The sequence below is a fragment of the Microcaecilia unicolor genome, chromosome 4, assembly GCF_901765095.1.
Source record: "Microcaecilia unicolor chromosome 4, aMicUni1.1, whole genome shotgun sequence".
Lineage (NCBI taxonomy): Eukaryota > Metazoa > Chordata > Amphibia > Gymnophiona > Siphonopidae > Microcaecilia > Microcaecilia unicolor.
This window is the reverse complement of record NC_044034.1, coordinates 54,581,260-54,600,084: the sequence shown is the minus strand read 5'-3', so window position 1 is coordinate 54,600,084 and position 18,825 is coordinate 54,581,260. Positions and strand designations below refer to the sequence as shown.

Genomic DNA, 18,825 nt, shown 5'->3' with positions numbered 1-18,825 from the left:
TGCGTTTCCCCACAGCCACTCCCCTCCTATTGGGATCAAAAGAAACAAACAATTGGGCGGACTGTCTGTTGGGCTGTGTCCGCTCCAGATAGAAGGCCAATGCTCTCTTGCAGTCCAATGTGTGCAGCTGACGTTCAGCAGGGCAGGAATGAGGACGGGGAAAAAATGTTGGCAAGACAATTGACTGGTTCAGATGGAACTCCGACACAACCTTTGGCAAGAACTTAGGGTGAGTGCGGAGGACTACTCTGTTATGATGAAATTTGGTGTAAGGGGCCTGGGCTACCAGGGCCTGAAGCTCACTGACTCTACGAGCTGAAGTAACTGCCACCAAGAAAATGACCTTCCAGGTCAAGTACTTCAGATGGCAGGAATTCAGTGGCTCAAAAGGAGGTTTCATCAGCTGGGTGAGAACGACATTGAGATCCCATGACACTGTAGGAGGCTTGACAGGGGGCTTTGACAAAAGCAAACCTCTCATGAAGCGAACAACTAAAGGCTGTCCTGAGATCGGCTTACCTTCCACACGGTAATGGTATGCACTGATTGCACTAAGGTGAACCCTTACAGAGTTGGTCTTGAGACCAGACTCAGACAAGTGCAGAAGGTATTCAAGCAGGGTCTGTGTAGGACAAGAGCGAGGATCTAGGGCCTTGCTGTCACACCAGACGGCAAACCTCCTCCACAGAAAGAAGTAACTCCTCTTAGTGGAATCTTTCCTGGAAGCAAGCAAGATACGGGAGACACCCTCTGACAAACCCAAAGAGGCAAAGTCTACGCTCTCAACATCCAGGCCGTGAGAGCCAGGGACCGGAGGCTGGGATGCAGAAGCGCCCCTTCGTCCTGTGTGATGAGGGTCGGAAAACACTCCAATCTCCACGGTTCTTCGGAGGACAACTCCAGAAGAAGAGGGAACCAGATCTGACGCGGCCAAAAAGGAGCAATCAGAATCATGGTGCCTCGATCTTGCTTGAGTTTCAACAAAGTCTTCCCCACCAGAGGTATGGGAGGATAAGCATACAGCAGACCCTCCCCCCAGTCCAGGAGGAAGGCATCCGATGCCAATCTGCCGTGGGCCTGAAGCCTGGAACAGAACTGAGGGACTTTGTGGTTGGCTCGAGATGCGAAGAGGTCTACCAAGGAGGTGCCCCACACCTGGAAGATCTGTCGCACTACACGGGAATTGAGCGACCACTCGTGAGGTTGCATAATCCTGCTCAACCTGTCGGCCAGACTGTTGTTTACGCCTGCCAGATATGTGGCTTGGAGCACCATGCCGTGACGGCGAGCCCAGAGCCACATGCTGACGCCTCCTGACACAGGGGGCGAGATCCGGTGCCCCCCTGCTTGTTGACGTAGTACATGGCAACCTGGTTGTCTGTCTGAATTTGGATAATTTGGTGGGACAGCCGATCTCTGAAACCCTTCAGAGCGTTCCAGATCGCTCGCAACTCCAGAAGATTGATCTGCAGATCGCGTTCCTGGAGGGACCAGCTTCCTTGGGTGTGAAGCCCATCGACATGAGCTCCCCAGCCCAGGAGAGACGCATCCGTGGTCAGCACTTTTTGTGGCTGAGGAATTTGGAAAGGACGTCCCAGAGTCAGATTGGACCAAATCGTCCACCAATACAGGGATTCGAGAAAACTCGTGGACAGGTGGATTACGTCTTCTAGATCCCCAGCAGCCTGGAACCACTGGGAAGCTAGGGTCCATTGAGCAGATCTCATGTGAAGGCGGGCCATGGGAGTCACATGGACTGTGGAGGCCATGTGGCCTAGCAATCTCAACATCTGCCGAGCTGTGATCTGCTGGGACGCTCGCACCCGGGAGACGAGGGACAACAAGTTGTTGGCTCTCGTCTCTGGGAGATAGGCGCGAGCCGTCCGAGAATCCAGCAGAGCTCCTATGAATTCGAGTCTCTGCACTGGGAGAAGATGGGACTTTGGATAATTTATCACAAACCCCAGTAGCTCCAGGAGGCGAATAGTCATCTGCATGGACTGCAGGGCTCCTGCCTCGGATGTGTTCTTCACCAGCCAATTGTCGAGATATGGGAACACGTGCACCCCCAGCCTGCGAAGTGCCGCTGCTACTACAGCCAAGAACTTTGTGAACACCCTGGGCGCAGAGGCGAGCCCAAAGGGTAGCACACAGTACTGGAAGTGACGTGTGCCCAGCTGAAATCGCAGATACTGTCTGTGAGCTGGCAGTATCGGGATGTGTGTGTAGGCATCCTTCAAGTCCAGAGAGCATAGCCAATCGTTTTCCTGAATCATGGGAAGGAGGGTGCCCAGGGAAAGCATCCTGAACTTTTCTTTGACCAGACATTTGTTCAGGGCCCTTAGGTCTAGGATGGGACGCATCCCCCCTGTTTTCTTTTCCACAAGGAAGTACCTGGAATAGAATCCCAGCCCTTCTTGCCCGGATGGCACGGGCTCGACCGCATTGGCGCTGAGAAGGGCGGAGAGTTCCTCTGCAAGTACCTGCTTGTGCTGGAAGCTGTAAGATTGAGCTCCCGGTGGACAATTTGGAGGTTTTGAGGCCAAATTGAGGGTGTATCCTTGCCGGACTATTTGGAGAACCCACTGATCGGAGGTTATGAGAGGCCACCTTTGGTGAAAAGCTTTCAACCTCCCTCCGACTGGCAGGTCGCCCGGCACTGATACTTGGATGTCGGCTATGCTCTGCTGGAGCCAGTCAAAAGCTCGTCCCTTGCTTTTGCTGGGGAGCCGCGGGGCCTTGCTGAGGCGCACGCTGCTGACGAGAGCGAGCGCGCTGGGGCTTAGCCTGGGCCGCAGGCTGTCGAGAAGGAGGATTGTACCTACGCTTGCCAGAAGAGTAGGGAACAGTCTTCCTTCCCCCGAAAAATCTTCTACCTGTAGAGGTAGAGGCTGAAGTCTGCCGGCGGGAGAACTTGTCGAATGCGGTGTCCCGCTGGTGGAGCTGCTCTATCACCTGTTCGACTTTCTCTCCAAAAATGTTATCCGCACGGCAAGGCGAGTCCGCAATCCGCTGCTGGATTCTATTCTCCAGGTCGGAGGCACGCAGCCATGAGAGCCTGCGCATCACCACACCTTGAGCAGCGGCCCTGGACGCAACATCAAAGGTGTCATACACCCCTCTGGCCAGGAATTTTCTGCACGCCTTCAGCTGCCTGACCACCTCCTGAAAAGGCTTGGCTTGCTCAGGGGGGAGCGCATCAACCAAGCCCGCCAACTGCCGCACATTGTTCCGCATGTGTATGCTCGTGTAGAGCTGGTAGGACTGAATTTTGGCCACGAGCATAGAAGAATGGTAGGCCTTCCTCCCAAAGGAGTCTAAGGTTCTAGAGTCCTTGCCCGGGGGCGCCGAAGCATGCTCCCTAGAACTCTTAGCCTTCTTTAGGGCCAGATTCACAACTCCAGAATCATGAGGCAACTGAGTGCGCATCAGATCTGGGTCCCCATGGATCCGGTACTGGGACTCGATCTTCTTGGGAATGTGGGGATTAGTTAAAGGCTTGGTCCAGTTCGCCAGCAATGTCTTTTTTAGGACATGGTGCATGGGTACAGTGGACGCTTCCTTAGGTGGAGAAGGATAGTCCAGGAGCTCAAACATTTCAGCCCTGGGCTCGTCCTCCACAACCACCAGGAAGGGGATGGCCGTAGACATCTCCCGGACAAAGGAAGCAAAAGACAGATTCTCGGGAGGAGAAAGCTGTCTCTCAGGAGAGGGAGTGGGATCGGAAGGAAGACCCTCAGACTCCTCGTCAGAGAAATATCTGGGATCTTCTTCCTCTTCCCACGAGGCCTCACCCTCGGTGTCAGACACAAGTTCACGGACCTGTGTCTGCAACCGTGCCCGACTCGACTCTGTGGAGCCACGTCCACGATGGGGGCGTCGAGAGGTAGACTCCCTCGCCCGCATCGGCGAAGCTCCCTCCGCCGATGTAGTCGGGGAGCCTTCCTGGGAGGCGACGGCAGCCGGTACCGCACGCGGCACCGACGCCGGAGACCTCACCTCGGGTGATGGGCCAGCCGGCGCCACGCTCGACGGTACCGGTGGCGCAAGCACCGCCGGTACCGGAGGGGTAGGGCGCAACAGCTCTCCCAGAATCTCTGGGAGAACGGCCCGGAGGCTCTCGTTCAGAGCGGCTGCAGAGAAAGGCATGGAGGTCGATGCAGGCATCGACGTCAGAACCTGTTCCGGGCGTGGAGGCTGTTCCGGGCTGTCCAGAGCGGAGCGCATCGACACCTCCTGAACAGAGGGTGAGCGGTCCTCTCGGTGCCGATGCCTGGTGGGTGCCGACTCCCTCGGCGACCCAGAGCTCTCGGTGCCGACCCGGGAAGGAGACCGATGACGATGCTTCTTCGATTTCTTGGAACGAAGCATGTCACCGGAGCTTCCCGGCACCGACGAGGAGGACGTAGAATCCAGTCGTCGCTTCCTCGGGGCCGAGGCCGAAGGAGGTCGGTCTCGGGGGGGGCTGTACCGCAGGAGCCCTCATGGTAGGGGGAGACCCACCCGAAGGCTCACCGCCACCAGCAGGGGAATGGACAGCCCTAACCTGCACTCCAGACGAAGCACCACCGTCCGACGACATCAGCAGACGAGGTCCCGGTACCATCGACGTCGATGCAGCTATCCGATGTCTCGGCGCCGATGCCTCGATGCACTCGATGCACTGGCGGCCGAGGATGAAGCTCTGGACGCTGAAGACGTCGATGCACTCGATACCCCCGGTGCCGATGCCGACGAAGAGCCCGAGAACAAAACGTTCCACTGGGCCAATCTCGCTACCTGAGTCCGCTTTTGCAAAAGGGAACACAGACTACAGGCCTGAGGGCGGTGCCCAGCCCCTAAGCACTGAAGACACGACGCGTGCCTGTCAGTGAGCGAGATGACCCGGGCGCACTGGGTGCACTTTTTGAAGCCGCTGGTAGACTTCGATGTCATGGGCGGAAAAATCACGCCGGCGAGATCAAAAGTCGAAATGGCGGAAAAGGCACCGAAAAAACAAGGGGAAGAAAACTTCGACCCGAGGCCTAAAAGCGGCCTACCCCGACAACGAAAGAAAACTTACCGGGGCGAAAGCTGAAAATAGCGGGGGGAGAAAAGACCAAGAGTCTTTTCCCACACAGAAAGGATTAGAGTTTTTCTTTTTCTTTTTCGAAAAACACACGACAAACGCGCGAGGTCGACTTTGCGGGGCCCGACACGGCGAAATACGACCGTACCGAGCGCGGACAAAAGACTGACGAACACGAGCCGGTTCGGGCGGGAAGACGGCCGCGCATGCGCGGTGCGCAGGAGCGCGCGAGGACTAGCAAAGGCCTTTGCTAGTGAAGTTTCCGATTGGAGGGGCTGCCGTGGACGTCACCCATCAGTGAGAACAAGCAGCCTGCTTGTCCTCGGAGAAGCCAACGATATCTACTACTACTACTTCTACAGCGATACAAGATGTATGCAGCGCTGTACACTTGAACATGAAGCAACAGTCCCTGCTTGACAGAGCTTACAATCTAATTAGGACAGACAAACAGGACATATAAGAGATAAGGGAACATTAAAGTAAGGATGATAAAATAAGGGTTCTGAACAAGTGCATAAGGGTTAGGAGTTAAAAGCAGCATCAAAAAGGTGGGCTTTTAGCTTAGATTTGAAGATGGCCAGAGAAGGAGCTTGACGTACTGGCTCAGGAAGTCTATTCCAGGCATATGGTGCAGCAAGATAAAAGGAACGAAGTCTGGAGTTAGCGGTGGAGGAGAAGGGTGCAGATAAGAGAGATTTACCCAGTGAACAGAGGTCCCGGGGAGGAGTATAGGGAGAGATGAGAGTGGAGAGGTACAGAGGAGCTGCAGAGTGAATGCACTTGTAAGTCAATAAGAAGAGTTTGAACTGTATGCGGAAATGGATAGGGAGCCAGTGAAGTGATTTGTGGAGAGGGCTAATATGAGCATAGCGACACTGGCGGAATATAAGTTGTGCAGCCAAATTTTGAACAGATTGAAGAAGAGAGAGATGGCTAAGTGGGAGACCTGTGAGAAGCAAGTTGCAATAGTCTAAGCGAGAGGTGATAACAGTGTGGATAGGGGTTCTGGTAGTATGCTCAGACAGGAAAGGGCGAATTTTGGTGATATTACAGAGAAAGAAACGACAGGTTTTAGCAGTCTGCTGAATATGTGCAGAGGAGAGAGAGGAGTCAAAGATGACCCCAAAGTTATGAGCTGATGAGACAGGAAGGATGAGAATGTGAGCCACAGAAATAGAGAATGGGAGAAGAGGAGAGGTTGGTTTAGGGGGAAAGATAAGAAGCTCGGTCTTGGTGATGTTTAGTTTCAGATGGCGGTGAGACATCCAGGCAACAATGTCTGACAGGCAGGCTGATTTTTTGGCCTGGATTCCTGCTGAGATTTCTGGTGTGGAGAGGTAGATCTGGGAGTCATCAGCTTAAAGGTGATACTGAAAACCATGGGATGAGATTAGAGTACCAAGGGAAGAAGTATAGATGGAGAAAAGAAGAGGTCCCAGGACAGATCCCTGAGGTACACCAACTGATAGTAACATAGTAACATAGTAGATGACGGCAGAAAAAGACCTGCACGGTTCATCCAGTCTGCCCAAGAAGATAAATTCATAGGTGCTACTTTTTTTTATTTGTACTGTCCTCTTCAGTGCACAGACAGTATAAGTCTGGCCAGCCCTATCCCCGTCTCCCAACCACCAACCCCGCCTCACAACCACCAGCTCTGGCACAGACCGTATAAAGTCTGCCCAGCACTATCCCCGCCACCCAACCACCTGCCCCGGCACAGACCGTATAAGTCTGCCCAGCACTAGTCCCGCCTCCCAACCACCAGCCCCAGCACAGACCGTATATGTCTGCCCACACTAGCCCCGCCTCCCAACCACCAGCTCTGCCACCCATTCTAGGCTAAGCTCCTGAGGATCCCTTTCTTCTGCACAGGATTCCTTTATGTTTATCCCACGCATGTTTGAATTCCGTTACCGTTTTCATCTCCACCACCTCCCGCGGGATAGGAGGAGGATCCACCAGAGTATACACTAAAAGTATGATGGGAGAGATAAGAAGAAAACCAGGAAAGAACAAAGCCCTAAAATCCAAGTAAGGACAGTGTATCAAGGAGTAGGCTGTGATCAACAGTATCAAAAGCAGCACATACATCGAGAAGAATGAGGATAGAATAGAGACCTTTGGATCTGGCCAGGAACAGGTCACTAGAGACCTTAGCAAGCGCTGTTTCAGTTGAATGAAGAGGGTGAAAGCCAGATTGAAGTGGATCAAGAATAGCTTGAGATGACAGAAAGTCAAGACAATGGCGGTGAACAGCACGTTCAAGTATCTTGGATAGGAAATGGAGGAGGGAGATGGGGCAATAGTTGGAAGGACAGGTGGGGTCCAAAGAAGGTTTTTTAAGGCATCTCTGAGGAATGCAGTGACCCTTAAAACTCATGCTGCTTCTGCAATGAAGGGAGAGGTCTGAAAACCTTCAAATCTTTCCATTTCACGGGTCCCTTAGCTTGAGCCACCACTAAGATACTATCTTTTATATGAAAACCATGCAAGCAGGCTATTATATCTCATTGCTATGCTGCTCAAAAGCATGATGAGTTCTACCCTGTTTCCCCGAAAGTAAGACCTAGTAGAGGTTTTCCTGAATTTGTAGATATAAGGCCTCCCCCGAAAGTAAGACCTAGCAAATTTTTGTTTGAAAGCAGGGCCGCCGAGAGCCGGACAAGGCCGCCCCCCCCACCCGAGGTTGCCGGGCCCCCCCACCCCCCTCGCTCCCGGAACTAACCTTAAACACCTCCTTTAACCTTCGCAGCAAGCAGCAGCAGGGCAGACCCCTCCTTCCTTCCGTGCCCCGCCCTCGTGGACGTTACATCATGTGAGGGCGGGACACGGAAGGAAGGAGTGGCCTGCCCTGCTGCTGCTTGCTGCGAAGGTGAAAGGAGGCGTTTAAGGTTAGTTCCGGGAGCGACAGAGGGCGGGCGGGCCAACCCTGATCCAACCCTGATGTTTCCCTGAAAAATAAGACAGCCCCTGAAAATAAGACCTAGCGCATTTTGGGGGGCAAAAATTAATATAAGACAGTGTCTTATTTTCGGGGAAACACGGTATCAATTTTGAAGCAAAGAGGGTTTGAAGCAGAGTCGTCTAAAGATAAAAAGAACTGCCCCAATTGCTGAATCACCAAAGTACAATCCGCATAAGAAGAATTCTCCAGTACACCTCGTATTTGGATGTTATTACGGTGAGACCTATTCTCTAGGTCCTCCACCTTTTCCCAGAATGCCTGCATATCTTTGGTGACAGAATCAGAGGAATCCTGAACTGTATCGAGCCTCTCCTCACATTGCACAACATGCTGCTCCATCTCTTCCTGCCATTCTTGCAGCGACCTGATATCCTTCTTGATAACATCCAGCACAGAAAGAACCTCCTGCCGCACCAATCCAAACTCTTTTTTAAGATCATCCATTGTCTCTGCAATTTGCATGAGGAAGTAGGCAGCTTTGTGCATTCAGCATCAGTGCTATAACCGCCTTCAGGCTCCTCAGATAAAACTGATACAGCATATGGCCAAGACAGTCCACCAACCCTTAGGGAAAGCTACTATCTGTGCTCAATTACCCAGTTTCCATGAACAACCAGTGCCAAGAACCATTCTCTTCAAGTCGACAGCCTGCACAGGTAAACTCAAGAGAAGAGAATGTGACTCCATGAATAAAGATTACATTAATGCTGGGACAGTCTCTCCGGTTCAAGCTACCATCTTAGACGTCGATGCCATTTCCTCATAACTTTTCAGTTTCTGAACTGTAATTGCCTTTAAAGGTTCTTTGACATACTTGTGCTGTTATTGATGCTCTCTGTTCAAATAACCTACTATGCATGTCCAATTACGCGCTACTTTTTAACAGCATTGACAAGACACACTTCAATAAAACATTCCTAGGGAAGAATGTGATTTTTTAGATGGGGGTCAATGGAATTCTGTCTTGTCATATTTGCTAACTTGTCATGTGGATTTTTTACAACAAAGTCCTATATGACTCATATCAGGAAATAGAGCTAAAAAAATATCTTCCCATGTTCCCACTTATTCAAGAAATTACTGAAATGCAAGTATTCAAAGTTTTATGAATCTGAAATCAAGTGAATCATTCAAACGGAAATAGAACAAAATATAAAGAAATCAAGCTATAATTTTAGCATGCTATAGAGTAGATTTTTTTTTAAGAACATGGATTTACCTGAATTGCAAGCGCTCGGGCCACAAGGCCTCTGAGGTACTGCATAGGGTCTTCCGGACCCTCCCATTTGCTCTGCCAAGTGAGTGGACACTGTGAAATAAAAATGCACACACTTGAAGCATTTACAAACATCTTTTTTTTTCTTTTATAACACCACCTATAGCAGTGTTTTTTAAAAAAACTTTTTTACATATAGCAAATTTAAAAATAACAATTCGAGAAAAACTCTTGTACAGAAAAAAAGGAAGCAAATAAAAAAACAAACACAGGTTAATTCACCAATAATCTATTAGTACTTAAATGCTTCCAATCAAGTCCTCAATAATGGGGGGGGGGGGGGGGGGGCATAAATTATTAAACAAGTTTTACATTAACAGTACAAAACAAAGGAAAAAGATGGGCTCTGTCTGAGCAAAATAGATATTCTTTTCAATATTTTTTATTTATTTATTTTTGTTACATTTGTACCCCGCGCTTTCCCACTCATGGCAGGCTCAATGCGGCTTACATGGGGCAATGGAGGGTTAAGTGACTTGCCCAGAGTCACAAGGAGCTGCCTGTGCCTGAAGTGGGAATCGAACTCAGTTCCTCAATATTAAGACAACTCTCCCTCTTCAGCTATTCCATTAGGAGGGGGAGAGGAACTAATGGTAGCTTGGTTGACAAAAAAGTAGTCAAATGGGATGGATAAAAAAAACCAACATATTAAACAGATTGATATTTAACGATACACTTATATGGAAATTTTAAGAAAAATAACAATCCCAACTCCACTACACCAGTTCTGAGAAGGAGAAACGTCTTTGAAAATAAATGTTTTTTCTGATGTGTCAAGGGATACTCAAAGATAAGAAAAGCTTCTTAACCGGTATGCTTTACTGATGACAGCCAGGATTGTGACTAGGCATGGACTCATGATGATCTTGTCCCTTCCCTATTGGACCACGCTTGTTGTTTCCCAAATCTTCATCTGAACCACCTTCAGGAATCTGTCCACGGGCACTGTAACATCTTCGTTATTGGGATCATTGAACTGGAAGATATCCTGTGTGTCTGCCCTAGGCTCATTCTCAGTTTCCAAGTCAAATGGGGTGTACTTGGCCATCTCCGGTACAAAAGAAAGAATTCCTCTGAGAGAGATGTCTTCTTCTCATGCGGTGAGGAGAGATCTGAAGGTAGACCAAGGGACCCCTCTTCAGAGAAGACCTCTGATTCTTCTTCAGATGCCTAGAAGCACTTAGAATTCAATTCATAACAGTACTTCCTAGGAGGCGTCCGAGTCTCTGCCTGCCTTGAATGATTGAACTTTTGGTCAGGCCTGGACCATCGAGGCACTGGTGTACCGCCATTATAAAGTTTACCTAAATACAAAAAGGGAGGAAAGGGGATGTGATACATCAAAAGACCAGAGACAGCAAGTAAAGGAAACTTGCTGCTCAAGATGGCCATCAAATTGATCAATCAACGAATACATTGATGCCCCACATACCTTGAAGTGAGGCAGCTAGAGATTCTGCCACCTGTCATTTTGACCAACTTGAACTGTTGTAAATATAACTTTGCTGGATCTCCCAGACAGTTAGCTATGCAGGTTACAGTTACTACAAAATATGGCAGCTAAGCTGATAATGAGAAGGGCTAAGTGGGATAAGGCAACACCATATTTGATCAAACTGCACTGAATTCCTGTGCCAATACAGATCCTGTTTAAATTTTTGCTGTTATTATTTAAGATCTTGTATGATCTGGCACCAGATTATTTGAGCTAATTTATATTATTGTATGTTCCACATCATCAGTTGCATTTGGTAGGCAAAATCCAATTAGTCCTGTCGGCTGCAAAATGATTTCTGGAATTCAAACTGGAATTCCTTGACTGAAAAACTGCAGTTTATGATGGACAGTTTTGATGCACCCTTAAAATGTGGCTATTTCATGCTTATTTGCTTTATTAGCAAAGCTATTCTTGTTTTCTCATTTTGTTTATTTACTTTCAGTGTATGCTGGTGTACTGTATTATTGTAGAAGGATGCTTTGTATGCTTGCTATGCACTTGTGATTGAATTTGTTTGTATAGGGATGTATCGTATCCTTGCTATGTACTTTTCGAATTCACCTTGAATTTCACAGAAAAGCAGCATAGTTGTTTATATTGAATCAAAATACATTTGAATATTACTTTACCTTTTGCTCTAATAATGCACTTGCTAATTTATGTACTTCAGAGCTTAACAATGAGGTCCCTCTGATGACTTTACTGAGAGCTGCCAGTGATTGATGGATACTCTGCACCAAGCGAATGGCATTGAACTGTTCGAGAATGATGAATGACAAAATAGGAGATCCCTGCCGTTCATTAGGAGGCAACACCTTCTGATGAATCAAAGTGGAATTCTGAAATATGAATAGAAAGATTCAATTGATACAGTGTTTCGTCATACTATCTATATCACTTTGTAGGTTAACAGCATGATGTATAGTCACTACCTTTCTAGTTTTCCAGTCATGACTATCTAAATCTTATTGTATCTATTCAACTATGCCAGCTGTATACTGAAATATGGGTATAGCCCATTTATTTATTTTCTCCATTGAGTTTTGATGTCGGACAAAGTTTCCAAACACACCTAACACGTGGAGACAATTTTAAAGCACTAGACTTACAAAGTTACTTAGAGGCTCATTTTCAAAGCACATAGACTTACAAAGTTGCATAGGTTACTATGAGGGGCATAATCAAAAGGGGTGGCCACGTTTTCCTGAGGACGTCTTCACAGGACATCCCGGCGAAGGGGCGGGGAAACCAGTATTATCGAAACAAGATGGGCGTCCATTTTTCGTTTCGATAATACAGTCAGGGACGCCCAAATTGCGAAATTTAGGTTGACCTTAGAGATGGTCGTCCCCGATTTTCAGCCATAATGAAAACCGAGGACGCCCATCTCAGAAACGACCAAATCCAAGCCATTTGGTCATGGGAGGAGCCAGCATTCGTAGTGCACTGGTCCCCCTCACATGCCAGGACACCAACTGGGCATCCTAGGGGGCACTGCAGTGGACTTCAGAAATTGCTCCCAGGAGTAGCCCCCCCCCCCCCCACAACTGTACACCACTACCATAGCCCTAAGGGGTGAAGGGGGGCACCTACATTTGGGTACAGTGGATTTCTGGAGGGTTTTGAAGGGCTCACATTTACCAGCACAAGTGTAACAGGTGTGGGGGGGGGGGGGGGGGGGATGGGCCTGGGTCCGCCTGCCTGAAGAGCATTGCACCCACTAAAACTGCTCCAGGGAACTGCATACTGCTGTGATAGAGCTGGGTATGACATTTGAGGCTGGCAAAAAATATTTAAAAAGTTTTTTTTAGGGTGGGAGGGGGTTGGTGACCACTGGGGGAGTAAGGGGAGGTTATCCCCGATTCCCTCTGGTGGTCATCTGGTCAGTTCAGGCACCTTTTTGAGGCTTGGTCGTAAAAATAAATGGACCAAATAAAGTCGCCCAAGTGCTCGTCAGGGACGCCCTTCTTTTTTACATTATCGCTCGAGGACGCCCATGTGTTAGGCACGCCCTAGTCCCGCCTTTGCTATACTTCCGACACGCCCCCATGAACTTTGGTCGTCCCCGCGACAGAAAGCAGTTGAGGTCGCTGAAATCAGCTTTCGATTATGCCGATTTGGGCGACCCTGGGAGAAGGACGCCCATCTTCTGATTTGTGTTGAAAGATGGGCGCCCTTCTCTTTCGAAAATAAGCCCGTATGTAACTTTGTAAGTCTATGTGTTTTGAAAAATAGCACCATAGTAACCAATGGAACTTTGTATGTCTAAGTGCTTTGAAAATGAGCCCCATTCTGTCGTAGTTTTGCTTTTAATCTAATCATGTAACTTCAAATGGCAGTTCTTTAATGAGGCTACCATTGGGAATTTCAGTTTCTTCGATATCAAAAAAGAAATCATATATATATTTACATATATATACACACACACAGACTTGTACAGACAAGAGTGTATTAGTATATATATCTACACCTATCGCTATCTATCTATATCTCTATATAAATATAGATAGAGATAGAGATGCAAGAAATTAATTGTACAAAGAAGCAGAAGGATATGTGAAATAAATGAGTATTTAATGAGATGATCCAAGAGAACACTGTCCCACTGGTATCTTAACTAAAAAGCCTAAGAGCTTTCACAGCATTTAACTTGAACAGGTAATTAACAGACAGACGAATACTAATTGCATACAGGAACATGGGTCTTCTGAGAAATACAGTTCAGCTTAATACAACAGGCCACTCCAAAATAATTATATAAAAGTGAGATAGCAGTAACATGGAAACTAAAAGATTTAAGAGGACAATTTTCTAAGCCATTTATGTGGGTAAATAGTAATTTATGTGTGTCTTGAAATTCTCCTCCACAATGTGCATACTTCTAGCCATATTTAAAGGAAATGTTCCATTCATCATGGTTACAATAGCAATATAGTAGATAAAGACCAAAAGAACCCAACTAGTCTGCTCAAAACGGTGGTTAAGGTTTTAACAGTCACTCTATGCAGTTTACCACCAGCTCTCCTCAAGGCCTTCTTAAGAAGTGTATAAATCATTTCACTACTGTTTTGAACTGAGGTGTTTATTGCTTTGGTTTCCATCTTTTTGCCTTTTAAGGAATAAGAACATAAGAACAAAAGAATAGCCATACTGGGTCATACCAATAAGAACATAAGAGTAGCCATACTGGGTCAGACCAATGGTCCATCTAGCCTACTATCCTGTTTTCCAAGCCAGGTCACAAGTACCTGGCAGAAACCCAAATCGTGGCAACACTTCATACTACAAATCCCAGGGAAAGCAGTTGCTTCCCATGTCTGTCTCAATAGCAGACTATGGACTTTTCCTCCAGGAATTTGTCCAAACCTTTTTTAAGCCCACATAGGCTAACCACTGCTACCACCTCCTCCGGCAAAGAGTTACAGAGATTAACTATTCGTTGAGTGAAAATCTTTTTCCTCCTATTTGTTTTAAAAGTGTATGTAACTTCCTCAAGTATCCCCTAGTCTTTGTACTTTAGGAACAAGTAAAACATCGATGTACTTCTACTCGTTCTACACCACTCAGGATTTTGTAGACCTCAATCATATCTCCCCTTGTCCGCCTCTTTTCCAAGCTGAAAATCCATAACCTCTTTAGCCTTTTGCTCATACAAGAGGAGTTCCATCGCCTTTATCATTTTGGTCACTCTTCTTTGAACCTTTTCTAATTCCATTATATCTTTTTTTGAGATATGGTGATCAGAACTGAATGTAATACTCAAGGTGCAGATGCACCATGAAGCGATACAAGGGCATTATAGTATTTTCGATCTTATTTACCATTCCTTTCCTAATAATTTCTAGCATCCTGTTTGCTTTTTTGGCCACTGCCACACACTGAGAAGATGATTTCAGCGTATTATCTACAATGACACCCAGATCTTTTTCTTGACCACTGACCCCCAAGGTGGACCCTAGCATAAAATAACAGTGATTCGGATTATTATTTCCAATGTGCATCACCTTGCATTTGTCCACATAAAATTTCAACTGCCATTTGGATGCCCAGTCTTCCAATTTCCTAAGGTCTTCCTGCAATATTTCACAGTCCGCATGTGTTTTAACAACTTTGAATAGTTTTATATCATCTGCAAATATAATAACCTCACTTGTTGTTCCGAGTTCCACATCATTTATAAATTTTATTTATTTATTTTTATTACATTTGTACCCCGCGCTTTCCCACTCATGGCAGGCTCAATGCGGCTTACATATTGTATACAGGTACTTATTTGTACCTGGGGCAATGGAGGGTTAAGTGACTTGCCCAGAGTCACAAGGAGCTGCGTGTACACGCCTGAAGTGGGAATCAAACTCAGTTCCTCAGTTCCCCAGGACCAAAGTCCACCACCCTAACCACTTGGCCACTCCTAGTCCCAGTACAGATCCCTGCGGAACTCCACTGTTCACTCTCCTCCATTGAGAGAAATGACCATTTAACCCTACCCTCTGTTTTCTGTCCAATAACTAATTCCTAATCCACACCAGAACCTTGCCTCCTATCCCATGACTCTAATTTTCTCAGGAGTCTCTCATGAGGAACTTTATCAAAAGTTTTCTGAAAATCTAGATACACTACATCAACTGGCTCACCTTTATCCATATGTTTATTTACGCCTTCAAAGAAATTAAGCAAGTTGGTGAGGCAAGGATTCCCTCAGCTGAACCGATGCTGACTCTGTCCCATTAAACCATGTTTGTCTACGTGCTCTTTAATTTTATTCTTTCTAATAGTTTCCACTATTTTGCCCAGCACCAACGTCAGGCTTGCCTGTCTATAATTTCCCAGATCACTCCTAGAACCCTTTTTAAAAATCGGTGTCACATTGGCCACCCTCCAATCTTCAGGTACTATGGAATATTTTAATGACAGGTTATACATTACTAACAGCAGATCAGCAATTTCATGCTTGAGTTCCTTGTGTTCCCTTGGATGTATGCCATCCGGACCAGGTGATTTACTACTCTTTAATTTGTCAATTTGGCTCAGTACATCTTCCAGGTTCTCCGATATTTCTTTTAATTCCTCCGCATCATCACCCTTGAAAACCATTTCCAGTACAGGCAGATCTTTTACATCTTCTTCCGTAAACACAGAAGCAAAGAATTCATTCAGTTTCTCCACGATGGCCTTGTCCTCCTTGAGCACCCCTTTTGCTCCTTCGTGATCTAACAGTCCCATGGATTCCCTCGCAGGTTTTATGCTTCTGATTTTCCTTGAAAAAGTTGTTACTGTGAGTTCTAGCCTCTGTAGCAAGTTTCTCTTCATATTCTCTTTTAGCCTTCTTTATTAATGCTTTGCATGCAACTTGCCAGTGCTTATATTGCTTCTTATTTGCTTTGTTTCGGTCCTTTTTCCATTTTTTGAAGGACAATCTTTTGGCTGTAATGGCCTCTTAACCATGCTGGCTGACATTTCCTCTTCTTTCCACCTTTGCAAATACATGGAATGCATCTGGACTGGGCTTCCAAGATGGTATATTTTTGAATAATGTCCACGCCTTATTGAGTGTCCTAACCTTTGCAGCCAATCCTTTTAGTTTCTTTTTAACCATTGTCCTCATTTTATTATAGACTAGTATAAAAGGCCCGTTTCTGCCTGTCATGAAACGGGCGCTAGCGGGCACGGGACTCCCTTCCCCTCCCCTTAAGCTAGTATCCCTGGTGGTGTAGAGGTACCTGTTCACTCGGGGCAGGAAAGAAACAGCCCCCTCTTTCCTGCCCGTAGCGCTGCTGGTAGCTGCCCTGCTGCATCCTGTGCGAGTCCAGATCTCGGTGTTTCAAAATGGCCGCCGAGAGTTGAAGTCTCGCGAGGCTGCTTCAACTCTCGGCGGCCATTTTGAAACGCGGAGAGCTCAACTCACAGAGGATGCAGCAGGGCAGCTAGTAGCAGCGCTCCGGGCAGGAAAGCGGGGGCTCTTTCTACTACTACTACTATTTAGCATTTCTATAGCGCTACAAGGCATACGTAGCGCTGGCCCGAGCGAACAGGTACCTCTAGACCACCAGGGATAGTAGCGTAAGGGGAGGGGAGGTGATGGGGGGAAGAGGGGGTGACCAGGGGCGGAGTGCTAGCGTTAAAGGGGCGGGGCGCTAGCGTTAAAGGGGGGGGGGTGATGGGCACGTCCTCGGCGGCTGCGATTCGTTGGAAGAGGAGGAGTAGGTACTCCTCCCTGTTCGTTCATTTGCATGGTTGTGTACATGTTCCGCCCTCGACGTCATCACTTGTGACGCGAGGGTGGGGCATGGAGACATGGTGAGTGTTCTGGCTTCACCACCATGAACGTACGAACCGGTGTCTGAGTGCCTGCAGTGACGTCACTGTCCTCAGAACATTGAGGGTGCGTTTTATTATAGTAGATGCCCTTTCGAAAATGAAATGCAGTTACAGTAGATTTCTTTTGCGGGTTCAACCCAGATAGTAGCTCAAACTTATATGTTATGATCACTGTTTTCCAGGGGACCCAACACTGCCACCTCTCGCACTATGCCCTGCACACCACCAAGGACCAGATCCAAAATGGCTCCCTCTCTCGTCGGTTCCTGGGACAACTGCTCCAAGAAGCAGTCGTTTATCACATCTAGAAATTTTATCTCCCTGGAACTCCCTGTTGTAACATTTATATCGGGGTAATTAAAATCACCCATTATTATAGCATTGCCCAATTTGCCAGCTTTCCTAACCTTTGTAAACATTTCTTCATCAGTCTTCTACATTTCTTGCCCTACATCCATAAGTAAAAGCTGGGTCCTCCGCAGACTTGATTGGAGGAGGTTTTTTTTTTTTTTGTTACATTTGTACCCCGCGCTTTCCCACTCATAGCAGGTTCAATGCGGCTTACATATTATATACAGGTACTTATTTGTACCTGGGGCAATGGAGGGTTAATTGACTTGCCCAGAGTCACAAGGAGCTGCCTGTGCCTGTAGTGGGAATCAAACCCAGTTCCCCAGGACCAAAGTCCACTACGCTAACCACTAGGCCACTCCTCCAGCTTTTGCCAATTTTCTCCATCCATGTGCAGCTTTTCTTCTCTCTTCCCTTTCCCTCATCTCCATTTGTGTGCATCTTCTTCTTTTGTCTTCCTTTTCCAGCATTTCTCCACTCTCTCAACCCTTGCATCAATGTGCAGCATTTTTCCACTCTCCTCCATCTATGTGCATCTCCTTCCTCGCTCTTCCCTCTCCTCCATCCAGGTCCAGCATTTTTCCGCTCTCCCCCCTCCATGTCCAGCATCTCTCCTCCCCTCCATCCATGTTCATCTTACTTCCTCTCTCTTCCCTCCCCTCTATCCATGTCCAGCATTCTCCTCTTTCCCATGCCCTCCACTCCATCTATGTATAGCAGTTCTCCTCTCTCCTCTGCCCTCCCCTTCATCCATCCATGTGCAATTCTCCTCTTTCCTCTGCCCTCCCCTCCATCCATCCATCCATGTCTAGTAGTTCTCCTCTCTCTCCTGCCCTCCCTCTATCCATCCATCCATGTCTACCAATTTTCTTTTCTCTCCTGCTCTCCTCTCCATCCATGTCCACCAATTCTCCTCTGTTGAGAATGACAGGCCCAGTAAATATGAAGGCGCAGGTGCTGAGGATGTACAGCTATACGGGCAGGGAGGTGTTAAATATACTTATCTGACTGTGGATTAAAATAATTCAATTTCCTGCACAGTTAAAAGCAATAAAGCAATTTCCTCAACACCCCCCTCCTATCCTGAGGAGCGGAACCAGGCTACAGTACAATTATGTCCACACTGTGTATGATAAAGCAGCCATCCAGAGATAAGGTGGAAGGCAGGTGGCTGGTGTTTTCCATATGCATTATAATAATGGCTAGAGGGTTGTAGGGAGAAGGAATGTAGGGAGGAGACAGGACCCTGGATGCTTCAAGACACAGAGAAAAAAAGAACAGAAATACAAACTTATTCCTGAGAATGTGCCCTTTTCCTCAGGGCCATGACCCCTTACTTTGTA

General features: G+C 47.3%; 1 protein-coding gene across 1 annotated transcript in view; it reads right to left on the bottom strand.

Moving 5' to 3' along the window:
* DYNC2H1 (dynein cytoplasmic 2 heavy chain 1) overlaps nt 1–18,825 on the bottom strand; it is a 1,078,189-nt gene that overhangs the window by 85,444 nt on the left and 973,920 nt on the right. The window contains 2 exon segments of the mRNA XM_030202388.1: nt 9,259–9,348; nt 11,443–11,652. Of these exon segments, the coding sequence (XP_030058248.1) occupies nt 9,259–9,348; nt 11,443–11,652 (300 nt within the window).